The sequence below is a fragment of the Botrytis fragariae genome (assembly GCF_013461495.1).
Source record: "Botrytis fragariae strain BVB16 chromosome Unknown tig00000000, whole genome shotgun sequence".
Classification (NCBI taxonomy): Eukaryota; Fungi; Ascomycota; class Leotiomycetes; order Helotiales; family Sclerotiniaceae; genus Botrytis; species Botrytis fragariae.
In genome coordinates, this window is record NW_023500986.1 from 1,843,281 (window position 1) to 1,860,367 (window position 17,087).

The following is a 17,087-nucleotide window of genomic DNA, read 5'->3' on the forward strand; positions in this document are numbered from 1 at the left end:
GCTGTCAGCCTTCAGTCACGTGATACACCAACTGCCGTCTACGATTGGAAGATACACATGGTGCATGTGCCACTACGCAGCCTTGCACGCGGAGTTATATTATTCCGACTCCGAGTGCCAAGAAATTCGAGAACTGGATTTCTGGAAAATCCCCCTGGGATCAAGACGGGGAGTGAAGACCAAAGCTCAGAAAATGGTTCGTATCCGTGGATTTATTCAAGACCCAAATACGCAGGAAATTGAAGACCCAATCTATTGGTAATTAAGCTGACGAAGTATTGAACCATTCAATCAGTTTACCATTCTCCTAGCTCACTTAATTTCACAATAAATTCTAATTTCTCCCAATTCCACAATCTCATTTGTGCTTGGCTGCTCTTCTTGTGACCTCCTTGAGCATGCTGTCATTCGGTTCAACGTGTTAGCCATCTCAGTTTCTTTCTTCATATACATATACCTACTGCATACCCAGTAACCAAAATTACATGCGACCATGAGTGTAAGTCGAGATTTGTTGATAGGATACAGCACTTGATACATTTGCTTACATACTTTAGCGTGAACAAACCAAAGCGGCCCATTATATTCAGCTCCTGGACACGGCTCGCTGCGAAGGTAATTGGGATACTGTGCCAGAACTTGTTAGGAAAGTTAGGAAACATGCGCCTTCGCGGATATGTATGTTCACATGCTACTACTCGAATAGATATTCTATTCTTAGACTTCTTGCACTGATCTTCGACATTAACCGGTTTCAATAGGCCTCACGTTGACCGCAGAGACTGAACATGCAGTTACACTACATTGTCTTAAAACATTGACCTCTGCCACGCGGCCATCGACAGCTGGTTCTACCTCCTCAGATCTGTCCAGATATATACCGCCACTCTTAGAAGCTATATCAAACGAACGACAACATGTTGAAGACGACTTCCAGGCGCAAGTTTGTGTTGGCTGGATACATTGGCATATTGGGGAACATGCCCTGGCAGCTTCGAGTTTACCTGACAGTATAGAAGCGGAATTTTCTCAGCTTGATGGGACGAACAAAGAATCGAACGATTGGACGAAAGTGTGTGCACTCAAGGCGTCGTTTATTAAAGGAGACTCACAACGGAGGACTGGACATCTGGCAGAAGCATTGGAAACCTTTGATTCCGCTCTGCCAATATTGGCAAGCGTATCATCCACACCGCCACCGGCTGGCCGAAAGGAATTGAACACTTGGATTGAAGAATTATTGGCAGGATCTTGCATGCTTTCAAGTCATGCTATCAAAACGAAACTTTCCCCAACACTCGAGACCGAAACATTATCAGCATTTCGTGCATGGGCAAGGTTTTGGGAATGGGCCCCAACGAAGCCACTAGGTCGCGCACTGCATGCTGAAACCTCAAGGCGACAGGTATGGAAAGAATACTACATCACATTATCGGACATACTCCAGCAACACCTGCCATTTCCCACATCAGATCTTACTACCGCATATCCTGAGTCGTCATCAAAACCACAGCAACGAGCGGAACTGAAACAAGTGGAAGCTCGCTACGAGGAATTGCTTCTGAGTGAAGTGCAGTTTCCGAAGGCGGAAGAACCGAGTGAGGAAGTCGAAGCGTTTGTTGAACTAGTGATGCAAAACTGGAGAGTTTTATGTGGGAATACATGGCAAGAACATGAACTTGGCGAAGGAGGAGCCGAGGCAATTAGTAGAAGTGTTTTGAACATTCTGTACAATGCCGCAACTAAAACGTTCCATTCAACGCCGATTTTGCGACATTTATTCACCGTTCATGTAGCGGTCGCGGAGTTTGATTTAGCGTTTAAAGCATTCGACACTTATTTGGAGATTGTGAAGAGAGGAAAAGCTCGAGTGGAGAAAACTGGGGAGTTGGAACACGGTCTAGACGACGACGAAACAGTTTTGAAAACGGCTGCCGAGTGTATCAGAGCTTTATGTCGATATGGCTCAAGACAAGGGGCAGAGAAGGCTAAAGACCTTGGCCTCTTTTTCGAGGAGTGGCTAATCAAACACCATCCCGTCGAACAGCCACATGGAATCGCAAAACCGCTTGATAATGGCACCTCACTTGTTTCGAGCACTCCTATATCACCAAATACATTTGCCATTGTTTGGCGATCAATCGGAATCGGCTATGCACAATGGGCACGCTTAACTTTCGATTCGGCATCGAGAGGGGCCATTCAAGTGAAGGCTATGAAATGCTTTCGTCGTGCTCTTCTCCCCGAGTATAAGAGCACTGCAGATGTAGAAACCCTCTTTGCATTGGGCACAATCCTTGCAGAACGCAGAGAGTTATCGACAGCGATTGAGGTTGTGAAAGTTGGGCTTGCTCCTCTGCGCTCCAATCTGCAAAATGGTCATGGCTCTTACGTCGTAGCCAGATTCTCAAGAGAAAGATCTCTGATACCGTTATGGCATCTTATGGCTTTACTGCTGAGTGCAAGACAAGATTTTATGACAGCAGTAAGATCTTGTGAAGGCGTCTTCGACCAATTCGGGGATTCAAAAAATTTATATGGAGCATCTGAACTTGATGGTTCATTCAGAAGCGAGCACCTGAATTCCAATGAAAACATTACGCAGCAGAATCGAGGCTTAGTAGATGAAATGGATGATTTTGAAAAAGCAAATCTTTTGGAGGTAAAAATGACTCAATTGTCTCTGATAGAAGTCCTTGAGGGTTCCGAGGTTGCAGTTAACTGTAGTGATGAACTTTTGACTCTATATACGAGACTGTTCGGTGATCCTTCTAAAGAAACTGCCACTACAGTAGTTCAAAACGCTACGTTGGTGCCCCCCAAAAGTTCTGCAGGAACCCTTAGAAGTATGAAAGGAAGCATATTTGGACGAACTCTGAATAGATCAATGCGAAAGGATATGGTAGCTTCGATGGAACAGAGCACAATCTCTCAAAGACCAGACACGACACATGCCACGATCAATAGAGCACCAACTATTCAAGTCACCCATGAGAACAGTACAGCTGGAAGACATCACCGCAGACGCTCTGGAGATCATCATGAAAAGCTGCACAAAAAGTCAAGTGTCAGAAATCCTTCTCAAGAGCCAAACAGAAGCACGAGTGTAGGAGTAACCGATGGCACTGCGAGGGAGATGGATCTACAGAATCGAGAGGATCATTCGGAACAAAGCGCAAAACCACTACCTCCAACCTCACAGCAAATGGAACACAAGGAACCGGTTCTCAAACCAGTGGGCTCTCATCACACTGTTCAAGATAGTCGCCTCCCAATTACTCCACACTCATCATCACTCAGCCCCACAACGCGATTCTCGAAAGATTCCGAGAGGCGGCGGAGAATATCAACACTCGTCAAAGTATGGCTATTAATTGCCGGCTTTTATCGGCGAGCAACCATGTATGAAGACGCCAAAGGTGCAATCGAAGAGGCGCATAAATTGGTGCACAGCCTAGAAATAGATATTATCAATGATCCAACAGGCCTCGCGTCATTCGATCATTCTGGTTGGGGAGGCGGAAAGAGTGTAGGTGAATTATGGGGCGATGTTTTCTCAGAGGTACGTATGCTCGAGGAATGCATAGAATCTTACTAATGTTTTTTTAAAGCGTGGCTATCTCTCTGTAGATCAATCTTCTCCATATACGGCACTTGAAAATTTCGAGACTGCTTTAACTCATTTTGCTGACCACCCTGCTGCAATCGTTGGGCTTTCCGATATCCTACTAGATGTATACACAGAAGATCTTCTACCTCTTCCCACCATGCCAGCTTTAGTTCTTCCCACGGTATCCACCAGTACTCCTTCGGCATCTACCCTCAATACCTCAGCGCAATCCCAATCACATCAGCCAGCGCTTCCCTTCCCCGCGAGCGGACCCCTTGGTCTTCCTCTTCCTGCTCCTCCTCACCGAGATATTATCGCTGCATCGAAAACGAACCAAGCCGATAAACTCGATAGACTTGCAGCTCGGGATCGTGCATATGGACTTTTATCCGGTCTAACGAAATTAGGTTCAGGTTGGAACTATTCAGAAGCTTGGTATTCATTAGCCAGAGCATATGAACTAGGAGGACAGAAGGACAAAGCGAGAGAGGTACTTTGGTGGTGTGTAGAGTTGGAGGAAGGTAGAGGATTGAGAAATTGGGATGTGGCTAGCAGTGGTGGTTATGTTCTTTAATTAATTATTAGATGAGTGGGAGATGTGAGTAGTGTGGTTTTTAGACTTTGGACGATAGGAGGTCTGGTTATACATATCGGATAGAAGCCTGGGTGGGATATAGATAATGCGGACGTAAATTAACATTATTGAAATATTGACCCGATGTTCAATTGGACTTGCAATAAGTGTTGAATTGTATGGATAGATATATTGACACTATTTTCTACATAACCTATTCCCTTTTATTTACAAAAGTAGTCTTTCTCGGCTTTATGGCCGCAAGAGCTCATAAAACGAATGATCCACTCTAATAATTCATCGTGCTTATCATTGTACCCTTCATTGATTTCAAATTTAGCCGCTCGTCCCGTTGTTTTGATTGTGAAAAGCGGGTAAAGTTTGTGTGGCACTTATTAGTGTTGGACTTGAATTGGCTATATATTAGCCGCGCCAGCTATTCCTCAACCACGTCGCGTAGGCCAGGGCAGAAATTAGCGCCTGGGATGTTGGATATGTCGTGCCAGGTCCGGTGAGGATCATGGTTACAACTATTGTCGAAAAATTTCCGCGAAAAGACGATTGTTGTTAATTGTTGGGGGATGAGAACGAAAGGTTGGAAGCTGGGTTTAGGATCTAATGTGGATGAAGCAAGATATTGAGCTAAGTTAGCACGACTAAAAGGGAGAGGAAAATTCAAGGATCGCAGTATATTTGTATGTGGAAATTAATTGGATATCTATGAACATTCTATCTATCTTTGTCTTGGAACACGTCTGTTGATATGAATCCGCTTGCTAACACATTTTCCAGCCCCGTTTTTGCACCTCCAGGGTACATGCTAATTTTTAATTGCACGAAACGCCAAACACCCTCCATAAGCAAACTCGTTGTATGATTCAGGATCTCAAGATGTTGAGCTGCGAACCAGATCACCGCCTGGGTGATAAGCAAGTTTTGTAAACTTGATTTTTGACTCATTTCCGGTTGAAGCATTTCTTACTCTGTACCCTAATCTCGGGGATATTCGCCGGAGTGGACTCTATATGGGTTTGGAGAGCCCTACTAACGTTTTCCGTCAGATTTCTTTGGGGGTTTACTTTCGAAGGGAACACTTGATTTGGATTTGGAGAGGGTTGGTGCCTTTTTGTTGTTGCTCTTGCGGGTGGCCTCATCTTTTGCGTCGTAGTCTTCAACATTGAGAGTGTAGCTTCCTTTGGGTGCTTCTCTGGAAGAGCTGTAAGAGCTGCTGTTGGTCTTCTTTCCGGGCATTGTTGGGGATTGAGATGTGTGGGATGGGATGCGTTGAGATGAGATGGAGTGTATTGAACTGTGGTGATGATAGAGATCTGTGAAGATGTTGATGTTGTTGTTGATGATGATGAGATATGCATTAAGACTCGAGAATCTTTACGTTATATACACTTCTTGAGTACAAACATATCCACTTCGCCAACAACAGCAACACTGACCTCCCCTCGATCGCGATCCACTCAATTCAAGCCAAAAAAAAACTGCAGTTATTTTTATCTCACTTCTGTTGAGTTCGGTGGATCTGGACTTTGCGATCGGTCTGACTACCGTTTACGAGGAGGTCGACGGAAGCTTCATGGACTATAGAGACCTTATGGTCGACCCGCAACTGGGACCATCGGTAGTACATTGCTTCATTAGCTCCGGCGGTCGCTTTCTATACTTAGCAATAATCTCCACTTGCTGTATAGTATATCTCAACTGTTAGCTTACGATGAAGTGATTATCGCCTAGGTATGGATGACGAGCTCTGAGGACTGGTCTGTATTCGGTGTTCGCAATGCCTTTAGTCTTTAGTGCAATTGATCTTGTTCTTTAAGAGAGTTTAGGCTGCTTTTGCTACTTTATGAAGATAGGAGCATTAATGGCCTAACTGATTTCACACAACGAATTATGATGAGAACAGAGTGTTAGTTCTTCTTTCCCAGTCTATTAGCTGCTGGGCGTCTGGGTATGTTTCACGATAGGTGCCCCAGCGATTGTGAGTATACAGAATGAGTGCAGATACCGATAGTGAACATGAAATATTATCAGCTTAATGTATACGGACGATGTTAGAATAGAAACTTCTCGTCATGATTTCCCCTCCCCTTCCCCCCCTTGCATCTTCTATTTCCCATCTGTTACTTGTTTCCTAACTCCTGGTTCTCCTAATGAGCAATAATAATTCCAACCTGAATCAAAAATAAAAAGTAAACCCATCCAACAACACATCGAACTACACTTCATCCACCATTCACAGCATAGAATTCCTCCTCCATTCCATTCCAATTCCACAATTCCAAGCTATTCCTCCAACCAATCAGACCCATCTACGTCTACCCACCGACCTATCCGAGTTTTCCAAAGGCCGGCCGGCCAGTTGGGCTGGCTGGACGGGCCGAAATCTAGATCGTGGCACAGTAATTACCTAGATAGGTACTTGGGTATAAATATAGAACCAAGCTTTCCAAAGGAGTCGTGCCAGAAGGGGCCGAGGCCCGATCCAGTGACCAGGCCAAAAATTGCGAATTGTAGTGTTGTGTGATGTTTGTTTGTACACTAGGTAGGTAGCTGGAGTGTTGTGGGTCTTTGGAGTCGTTTATAGGTTATAGATGGGTGTGTGGAGACTGGAGAGGAGTGACATGGGTATATAAGGTTGGTACTTAGCTACCTTTGATAATTCTTGATGCACTATCTATCTGGTTCTTCTTTTATCGCTTTCATTTTTAATTCACTAATTTTTTCGTATGTATGCTCCTCTGGATTCACTATTTGGTATTTGTATACCCCTCTTTCTATGTTCATTAGTTCTCACTTTATACTCCTCCTTCATTTACCAAGTTATTCATTTACCCCTCCTCAATTCACTGTTAGATATACCCCTCTTTCCTTTGGTATTCGACTATTATTTAATTTTTACCCCTCATTCTGTATTCACTAATCCATTTTTAGACTCCTCCTCGATGGGATCAACTGTTTCGTGCACATATACCACACCCCTTCATGAATCTCGGTTATAGATAGATACCCAACTCTGGGTGTTTCAATTTGACAGGATCACAATCAAAAACGAGGAATGAGATGATGTGAGTATATCATTGTCCGCATAATCTATATTCCCCTATAAATCTATCGCCATACGCTTCACCCCATAAGAAACCCAATTACCTCCCTATCGACCATATTCCAACGCAAAGCAATCCGATCAAAAGATCCGTCTTGGCTAAACACCTTGCTGTAAACACTCATCGCTCAACATCTACTTTCCCAAACCTAACACCCTCATATCTAAACCATACTTTCGTCTCCGTCTATGTTTCTGTCTATAAGAAGTCTGTTAACGCCATGCAGGTAATGACTGGAGCAAGTACCTGGTCGCTTTCGAAAAGAATCATCATTCTCTTGATGCAATCTTTGAAAGCAGCCAGCAAAGCCAAAGCAGCCAATATCACAACCAATTCTAAAACATAAAATGCAGTCGAGTCGTGCCAGAATACTCTTCATTCGGATTTCAGATACCAAATCCGTGTCAATCTGAGTCGCTAGTAATGATCGCTTCTGAATGCTCGGTATCGTGGAGACGAAACGGGTTTAAATTGAGCTGGTAAATTTGCTGACAAAGTTCATTTCCAAGTATAATGAAGACGCCGAGAAATATGGTGGTGACTAGGTCGAGCATAGTAGGCTTTACGGCCTCGTTATCAGATGAGTTCTGTATCGATAATTGCTTGAGATTGAAGCCAAGGACTCTAATATCTCTTTGACCTTATACCCGGAAGAAAAGACCCTTATTCGCTGGCATAGCTGAAATCAATGACTCTTGACGCGTCACATTCTTCCAGCTGTAACAGGGGTACGATTTCGTATGTCTGCACTTGGATAACGAGTGCAAACTACATGATGGTAGCACGAGTGGATGACGGGATCTATGTATCATGACAGGTATTTTCGTGTGAGGTTGAACAGAATTTTGTGCCGTTGATATCCACTCCAATATCAGACATCCACACTAAGAGAACTAATCAAGAGAGAGACTCATAAGCACGCCGTGGTGCAAATATAGGATTCAAAATCTTTGTCATAGCTTCCGCGGTTGTGAACAAAACACCACCACTAAACACAGTCCGTGATAATCTCATGACTGTTCCTCTCCAAAAAGCTTTCACACCACCATCTTTGATGATACCCATTACAGCTTGAGTGGTTGTAGTCACTTTCGAAGATTGACTTCTCGTTTTGACAGTATCAAATGGTTGTGTTGCCAAAGTAGTGATTACGCCTGCCGCTGCCCCATTCGCGAAGTTCAGGACAGTATTCTGTGGAATATCTCGTACGACCTGAAAATCCTTGATAATGTTGTACGAACCCATTCTAAAAGAGGTTGCAGAAGCTTGTTTGAGAGTTGTGCCAATGAAACCTCTATACAAACCTACAAATCCATCTTCTTTGAGAATGGTACGTATACAATGCATTGTGGAATTATATTGCCTCGTGGTCCTGGCATCATCGATGAGCGCCGTTTTGATTCGTTCAGTAGGTGTAACTGCAAATATGCTGGCTGCAACTCCCGCTGCCATGCCTGCTAACATATTACGGCCCGGAGATAAAACACCAGTCTCCGGATCACGAAAGACGTTTTTGATGCTGTCATACGAAGTAAATCGTACAGCATCTTTTGCAATAGATCCAAATACTAATGCACCACACCCTTTATACAAAGCTCTTATACTTTCTTGTTTGTATACTTGTACAACAACCTGAAATGGATTCCGTGGTAATTTAGATGGGCCAGAATGCAGTTGAACTCGTGTTTTGGCAAACTCCATTGGGTATGTAAGAGCGCCTTCTACCCCTCCAGCAATTCCACCAGATAGTAAAGATACGATCGGTGGTGTCGATGCGTTTCCGTGGCCACTCATCTTAGAAGTTCGTATTAACTACTGATGTAGCGAGCAAGAATTCAACTTGAAAGTGGGATCCCCAACATTTGTGCAAGCAAAGATTGTTCTTTTATAGTTGATAATTTAGTTTCCTTCCACCGTACCAAGGTACTGTTTCCACAACTTCAATCTATGACGTCTTAGCCTCTCGGTACTTATTTTTCAACCTCACCGGTAGATCGGCAGTCGGTACTCTACAGCGTTCGCCTAAACTTGCCGAAGTCGACGATATTGTAAATTAATTGTTGTAGATTCTTCATTTCTAAATCTTTCGTGGAAGATTAATAGCAATACAGTGTCTCGATTTGTTAACACCAGTGCCCAATCGTTGATCATCCTGACTTTAACGCAAACCCGCCAACAACATATACACAGTGCATCAATAAATTAAAGGCAAAACGTCTAGCTAACTACCGGGGTATTATTTGTAGAGGAAAGCATGCAAAGTGCTCATAGTAGCATTTCCCTTCTTTCCCTTCTTTCTCTTCCGAGCTGCGTCTGTCATGTAGTCAGGCTGAACGCCTCGAAACTCCCCCGAGCTATCTAACACCCACCCAAGAGTAAATGACTATCAAGCTTCCATAAATCTCTCTTTTCTGACAATATTGATCTCATCCTTGAAAGCCTTGGCCGAACAAAACTTCGATACACGCTGTGAGGCAGTATCGTGGATTTCTTGATTGACCGGGTTTGTTTCTTTTCTGACTCTTACGTCATTCGAGGCGGTTAAATGAGCGTCACCAGCTCTCTTAGAGGATGAAAGATGACTTTGCGAATCTTTTATCACTTTTTGGCTTGCTCTCAATCCACTCAAATTATCTTTAGAAGATGGCCTCTCATAACTGGGCTTATTACTGTTTCTCGTTTGTCTGTTCGTTGAAACTGTGGAGTTTCCGAACAAATCAATCCCAGTAACCGATTTCACTGGAATATGATTCTTGCTCTTGCGACTATCTTTAGGTTCATTCTGTTGTGACTCTGAATCCACGAAGGTTCCTCCAGTTTCTTTAAGATCATCAAGCATACGTCTGCGTTTCGCCGTTTGTGGAGATCTTGATTGTAGATGACGGTCAAGATTGAAGTAGGGCGACGAAGAAGCATCAGGCAAGCGCTTTCGACGACCTGAGCTTGTAACCTCTGTTGTAGGTACGGTATATCCAGGCAGGTATTCGAGAATATCGTCGTCATCTCGTGGTTTCCAGAACCTTGTAACTCGCTGATATGCCTGCTCTATCGCGTCGGAAACGGGAGGTTTCTTGTACCATGGATGGTTTACTGTTTGCACAGCAGTCATACGCTGACTTGCATCACTAGCCAGAAGACCGCGCAGGAATGATCGAGCTCTCCGATGAATATAAGACCACTTGCTTGCTACCTCTTTTTCATTGGACGAAAGAAACTTTTCCGCAGCTTGAATTTTTTCCAGCTGGGATGATCGGCCTCGGGAAATCCAGATTTCGCCAGTGAGCAGATTCCATGTCAATATTCCAAACGACCACATGTCTGCAGCTGTCGTATAGCCACGGCTTATATTAGAACCCATGATTTCGCTATCAACAATCAGTACAATTATTTGTTAACCGCCATTTTAGAGATATACTAACGGTGCAATGTAACCATCTGTCCCTACCGAAGAGAAGAGTCTGCCGGTTGTTTTGTCCGTATAATTGGCAAGACCAAAATCTGTGAGGATAACTCGAGAGCCGATATCAGTATTTGTAATGAGAATGTTTTCCATTTTAATATCTCTATGTGCGATCCCTTTCGAGTGGAGATATTCCAGAGCCAGAGCTATTTGTCGCGTAATGAGGCGAGCATGGGCGTCTTCAAGCCTGTTACCACAAGAATCGAAGTATGTGTATAGGTCTCCTGCCGCAGCAAGCTCTGTAAAGATGTAAAGCCTGTCGTTGGAAAGGAAGGCCCTCTCAATGCGGATAATATTTGGCTATGAGTTATTAGTCTCGGCCATCTGAATACATAGACGGATGAATGATTGAGCCTGTCGCAACTTACATGATTAAGTTTAGACAGTATGTCAACTTCTCGTAGATGTGATTTCCTCGCCAAATCGGTATCATATTGCTGACCTGATCCTGTAGAACCATGGGAGCTGGGGTTCGCACGTCTTGCGGGGCTTATTTTGATTACTTTACATGCTAACTGCTTCGAGCTGCCAACATTATTGGCAAGAAAGACTTCTCCAGCAATACCGCTACCAAGAACATGGCTGGAAATGGTGTATCTATCTTTAAAATACTACGAATATATTAGTCAACATGAAAGACATACCAAGAGAAAATGATGACTTGAATACCTTCATTTCGATATCAGGCAAAGGCTCACGCGATGTTTTTCTTGATCTTCGTTGGTGAAATCGAAACTTCCAATCGGGTCGGATCTCAATCAAATCACCGTCAACAAGAAGACGTCCAATTCTTTCATTGCCGACGATACCAATCAATACATTGTTCACATAAGTACCATTCCTGGACTCAAGGTCTTCGCAGTAGATTGAAGGTGGGTATTTATCCAGCTCGTCCGTATCATATATAATGGTGTAGATACGAAAGTGTTGCTTGGAAACAATCACACTGTCAATGGAAAAATCACTACACTATTAGCAGGTTACAGATCAATTAAACAAAGTACCATACCATTTCGTCTCTCTTCCCACGTGAAGATAGCCTTTGGCAAGAATAGGAATTGCTGCAGAATCTATATTAGATCACGAAAGGTTGATGAGATAAGAGGCTTACGAACTGAATTTTTGACCGGTCTGTGCATGCTCATACTTGAGCGACGCGACAATGCTGTTACCGATGTCATGAATATTCCCTTCATGAGTTCCCATTGGGGATTGGTCAACGTTCTCACGGTGGGTTTGACCACTGAGCTCACAATTCGATTCCGGTGCTTCCATTGTGATTTTGAGATCTCGGATGGTGGAATTTGAGACAAATTGTGGAAAATCTGAGAATATGAGAATGTGAGAATGTGAGAAAGAGAGAAAGAGAGAAAATGAAGCGGTAATGTATGTTTCAAAAAGACATGAAGTTGGATGATGTCGGTCAAGTCAAATAAGCATAGAGAAAGAATACTCAAATAATGCGCAATTTACATCACCTTGGGAGGTGACAGATATCAAAAGACTCGTAGGAAATGAAGAAGAAGGCTTCGAATGTGAATTGTTCAGTTTGATACACATCACAAAATGACCGCAAGTAAACAGTAGTACAGGCGGAAGGAAGTATTAAAAGATGAGGTTGTGACTTATGAGTTGAATAATGCTTCATCGTAGGACGTCTTGATTATGTAACTTGAAGGTTTTCTTGATGTATCGCATCACCTTGCTTCTTTTTCACTTCTCTCGTCTTCCTTGGGAAGGAACGAAGGGAGGCAGCCACATGCAATTCCTAGTTTCACTGTCACGTGACAAACCGACGTCCTTCGTCAACGAACTCCCTTCTATGCTTGGGAGGCTGTAAGTCCTCGTATAATTTCAGACCGTATACATTTTGGGGAGTCTGGTTGAAGTTTGAATGAAAATTTGGGATGACAAAAACGCGTATATTAAGTTTGCTTTCCATTACAATTGGTACCAAGCTTACGACAACTAGGCGGCCTTACTGACGATTCTCTCCCACGACAAAATGCCTGGTGTTATCAAGTCAACGAGACTTCTGTTGGTCTGAATATGTGTTACTCATTGAGAAGTTTGATTCTGCAATTCCCGAATAAGCCCCTTGCAAGATTTAGACGCATAGTAGGTTGAGCGCCATAATTTTTGAGCATTTATATACTCGGGCTTCTCTGACGGGCTATCAGACCTATCGTCGTATGCTAATGTCTTCACCATTTTACCTATGAGACTCTGAATGTTCATAACATCTTGTTGTGACACACTAAACATCATACAAGCCCCCGCATTGGAGCATCGTTTGCAAACAATGATACCCACATGAAGATGCTACATTTTGCATGCGGTAGACTCACCGCAGAGCTAAACATCTCATACAGAAGGAGATGGTGCTCATGGAACTTTTGTTTGTTTGATAATATATGAGAAATTGAAAGTATCGGATTGTGACTTGCGGAATATGATTCTTTGAATATTTGTCTTGGTCCCAGATGTTGAGAGCACTTTGCATGTGTATATTGGTATTATGCATTGAAAGAATTCTGAATCTTTGTGTTGATATTGGAGATTGGGTGACTTTGGGTATTTGTAATAATGATAGAGATGTAGAGGTTTTGATTGCATGTAATGATGTCAGAGATTAAGAGACTTGGGTGTTTATATTGACATCTTATATTGACATCAAACATTGATATTGTCGTTTGGATGGATGTGAACCTTTGAATGGAATACCTGGCAAGCCCTACGGAGCGTCATATCTGGAAAGCACAGGAACATGTTGGAACCCTGCATACTGGGTACCTACCGAGTACTTTTCCTCAGGTCGGGCCCGACCAGCTAAAGGAATCTATCTTGGGTATCTGAGAAACAGGTGGGCAGTCATGTGACTAGCCCTAATCAGTCAAAATGCGCTAAATTAGCTCAAAAATTAAGCGAGTATCAACACCCATATTTCGAGCTTCAATCAACGGAATTAACTTCTCCTCCTCACCATCTTCATACAACTCACATTGAAAATGTAAGTTGAAATCCATCCATATTACCCTCAATCGCTATTCACAGTGCATTCCATGCTTATTGAAAGCATTTGAATCATTGCAATCATCAAATTTCCCCTCGTTTCCTCGAGAATGGATCTTTACCCCTCTTGTCTCCAATTCCATCACTTCCACATCAACAATTTCAAGTATCTATAACTGACAACCATCTGTAGGAGAGCCAAGTGGAGAAAGAAGCGCACTAGGCGCTTGAAGCGTAAGCGCCGCAAGACTCGTGCCCGATCGTAAGTTTTGACCTTCCTGTTGCTTCAGATCAAAGATTTGCTTGTCAGCGGTCTTTGTCGTGGGGATAATTTTCTTTGTTAAACACTTACTGACCCCTCTACAGCAAGTAAACAACTCAAAACAACTCGATCTCGATACCCCTTACCTCTCGAATCATAACATCATGACAACATAAACTCTTTTCGAATGCGCCATTGCTCGCACCAAACGTCTTCGCCTTTTTCAGCATTTCAGTATTCACCAACAAGTTCGGAGTTCGCGCTTCGTTCAACGGCGGCTGAGTGTTCAAGGAAAGATGAGTTTGATGACGCGTACTTGTCAGCATGTGGTGGAAAGTTTTGGAGGAAGCAGGATCGGTCAACAATGCAATGTCGATTTGTTCATTGAGGGTTTATGAACCAATACGTCATGGGAAAGAAGCTGCCTCTGATGCTAAATGCCTTTATGACTACCAACCCGATAGGAATGAATAAGAAAAAAAGAAGTTCTTCTTCACTGATGTCATCTTTGCACAATGTGAAAAGTCTTAAAAGTGATTGTGATATATGTGATGCTCCTCCTTTCGAAATGCTCGCTGCCGTGTTTCGAAGCGGTTGTTGTGATGTGCTTCAAGCTTCCCCGCATGTAATATCAAACCCTTCCCCAGATACACACAAACGAAATGGAGTGTCAACAATCACCAAACCTATCTTCCCCGGCTTCGCTCTCGATGCTATAGAATGTAAAATGCCCTCTTAAACAGTCGGACTTCTCAAATTGTCTTGGAATCTACTTTCAGCTACCTCTTTCGATGACAGCATACGTCACACACGAGGTAAATAGGTATATAGATAAATTGACAATCGACCAAAAATCATTGCGCGCCTCATAAATTGGCTAAGCTCGAAAGCTGCATATGACCAGCTCAACATAACCCCGCTCATTGGTCAAGCCACCAGCATCTCAGCCTCGTCTGTTTTGGTAAAATGTCGGGAAAAAAGTTTCCAGTCGCCGACCCATCCAAAAATTTATTTGCTTTGCGACAGAACAGAAGCTTGTAGACCCGGCGCCTTCATACAATTTGCCTAGGCCTCACTCTAATCACGAAATGGCGGATAACATTGAGAAAAGTAAGAAGCGCAAGAAGAACGCCGATGGTTCTTCGAGACCCAGCAAAAAAGTGGCAATCGAAGAAGACAGAAATGTTCAGATTTCTTTAAAGGATGGTGATGAATGGGCACCTGTAATTGGTATGTTCTTAAGTTACGACCAGGAGAATATTAAAGTGTCAAAATGAGTTTTCGAGGTTATGTAAGGTTGACTCTTTATAGCATCCACTCCTGGACTCGCTATGCCGGCATCTATATCTCTTCAACCATTCACCAAACCTCGCAAGAATGCCCCTCAACGACCAGGACGAAGCGGAGCAATTGCTACAACCGAAGTCCTCCTCCATTCCTCAGAACATCCAAAGCTTGACTACACTGCGCGAGAGGAAGAAGCGGGTGGGTCTGATACATTATTGAAGCATTATGTTGGTGTGTACGATCCAAAGACCGGAAAACTAGAGGTTATGGAAGCGCGAAAGATGGTGGTTCGTGGGAGCGTTAGAGCACATCAAGCTACGGAGGCTGAATTTGCCAAACATGTAAGTCTATTGCAAAAGAATCTCAGAGCCGATGCTAACACTACTCGCAGACCATCCGAGAGCTTCGCAATGACCTTGGAGAGACTTTCGGTACTAAGAAAGCGAAGAAAGCCATTGCCTCCGTTACCGAGAATGCCATCTCCGCGAACAGAGGCTCAAGATTACTCGCGGATGGTGCCAAGCCAGCGAAGTTGGATGCTGCAAAATCTGCCATCATTGCATCCATGGCAGAAGCTACATCTGGTATGGCATCTAGAAAAGACCTCGAAGAACAAGCAGATGCAGCCAAACCACGACCAAAAGCAGATCTTACCGCGAAAGATATCAAGGATGTGTATACGGTGGACAGCCTCATTGGAAGTGATATTTTCAAGTCTGTACCGGTCTTGGAATGGGAACAATCAGTCAAAGCAAAGAAGAACATTACGACCAACTCGAGATATGTGTCGGCCAGAATCGTCTCTGCAGCTACCGCAGGCGTTAATAAGCTCAGAGTCTTACGATACCTCCTTCTTTTGTTAGATTTACACATGGCTTCACGACCAATGCGAGGTGGAAGAATGCTGCCCAAGCGCGACGAAATGAAAACGAAGCTGGGTGACAATATACCGCAATCCGTCATTGAAGATGTACGACGCAAATACTCGGACGCTGGAGTCATGTCGAAATTCAAGTCTGATCTCCTTATCACCCACGCATGTGCGTTAGCATGTCTGGTTGATAATTATGAAGTTGATTTGTATGATCTTCAGCTGGATTTGAAATTGGAGACGAAGGAGATGACTCAATATTTCAAGGAAATTGGTGCGAGGGTTGTGGGACTTCCGGAGGCGAGGAGGAAGGCATTGGATTTGGACAAGGCGACTGCAGCACAGAGGAGGACAGCGAAGTTGAAGTTGCCATTAGATTTCCCAAGAGTGCCATTTGGAAGGAGAGGATAAAATGAGCCGGAGATAGACTAGGCTGCTGAGTGTTATTGGCGAAGCGGAGTAGGTAGGATCTTGGTTTTAATACTGAAAATGGAGATAATGAAATCCATGGAAATTGACAATAAGGTACACTGGTTCATTTTCGTTTCTCAGTGATGATTCCGATTGAAAACAAAAATGTGGACCAGGGCATTCCGGTTCTTTGTGAGCTTTAAACATTCCGGAACAATACAACGACTAGAATGTCGTTGGTTGTATGAGATATTAAGATACTTCGTAACATTCACAGTCTATGGCGATCTACAATACTTTGGGATACTGTATTCACCGAAGGGAGAAGCACCTGTCAACGTATCAAGGCCTCCAATATCGAAAAAGAAAGCTGCTGGAATCCTTATTCTCGAAAATCCCAATTCTTGTATCAAGTCTGGTCTGGATCTCTCTCTCGACCCTTCTCTCGACCCTTCTCTCGACCCTTCTCTCGACCCTTCTC

At 43.5% G+C, this 17,087-nt stretch overlaps 6 protein-coding genes across 6 annotated transcripts; 3 read left to right on the forward strand and 3 right to left on the reverse strand.

Annotated features, from left to right (window-relative positions):
- Window positions 1-493: 493 nt before the first annotated feature.
- Bfra_006786 (putative filamentation protein) lies at window positions 494-4,184 on the forward strand (the record flags this gene model as incomplete). The annotated part of the gene is made up of 4 exons (XM_037337157.1): window positions 494-499; window positions 558-678; window positions 762-3,562; window positions 3,612-4,184. 4 exons carry the CDS (start codon window positions 494-496, stop codon window positions 4,182-4,184), a joined length of 3,501 nt encoding a protein of 1,166 aa, XP_037198523.1.
- Window positions 4,185-5,070: 886 nt separating this feature from the next.
- On the reverse strand, window positions 5,071-5,435 carry Bfra_006787 (uncharacterized protein; the record flags this gene model as incomplete). The annotated part of the gene is made up of 2 exons (XM_037337158.1): window positions 5,071-5,102; window positions 5,234-5,435. 2 exons carry the CDS (start codon window positions 5,433-5,435, stop codon window positions 5,071-5,073), a joined length of 234 nt encoding a protein of 77 aa, XP_037198524.1.
- A 2,272-nt stretch (window positions 5,436-7,707) lies between these two features.
- Window positions 7,708-9,097, reverse strand: Bfra_006788 (putative tricarboxylate transport protein; the record flags this gene model as incomplete). Its single annotated transcript, XM_037337159.1, has 3 exons — window positions 7,708-7,890; window positions 7,951-8,104; window positions 8,214-9,097. 3 exons carry the CDS (start codon window positions 9,095-9,097, stop codon window positions 7,708-7,710), a joined length of 1,221 nt encoding a protein of 406 aa, XP_037198525.1.
- A 592-nt stretch (window positions 9,098-9,689) lies between these two features.
- Bfra_006789 (putative camk protein kinase protein) lies at window positions 9,690-12,038 on the reverse strand (the record flags this gene model as incomplete). Its single annotated transcript, XM_037337160.1, has 6 exons — window positions 9,690-10,668; window positions 10,723-11,063; window positions 11,132-11,374; window positions 11,433-11,727; window positions 11,773-11,824; window positions 11,879-12,038. 6 exons carry the CDS (start codon window positions 12,036-12,038, stop codon window positions 9,690-9,692), a joined length of 2,070 nt encoding a protein of 689 aa, XP_037198526.1.
- A 1,711-nt stretch (window positions 12,039-13,749) lies between these two features.
- Window positions 13,750-14,511, forward strand: Bfra_006790 (uncharacterized protein; the record flags this gene model as incomplete). Its single annotated transcript, XM_037337161.1, has 3 exons — window positions 13,750-13,773; window positions 13,969-14,037; window positions 14,361-14,511. Coding segments are annotated over exons 1-3 (222 nt in total). The 5' UTR covers window positions 13,750-13,771.
- Window positions 14,512-15,125: 614 nt separating this feature from the next.
- Bfra_006791 (putative a49-like rna polymerase i associated factor protein) lies at window positions 15,126-16,606 on the forward strand (the record flags this gene model as incomplete). The annotated part of the gene is made up of 3 exons (XM_037337162.1): window positions 15,126-15,267; window positions 15,349-15,665; window positions 15,716-16,606. 3 exons carry the CDS (start codon window positions 15,126-15,128, stop codon window positions 16,604-16,606), a joined length of 1,350 nt encoding a protein of 449 aa, XP_037198528.1.
- Window positions 16,607-17,087: the final 481 nt, after the last annotated feature.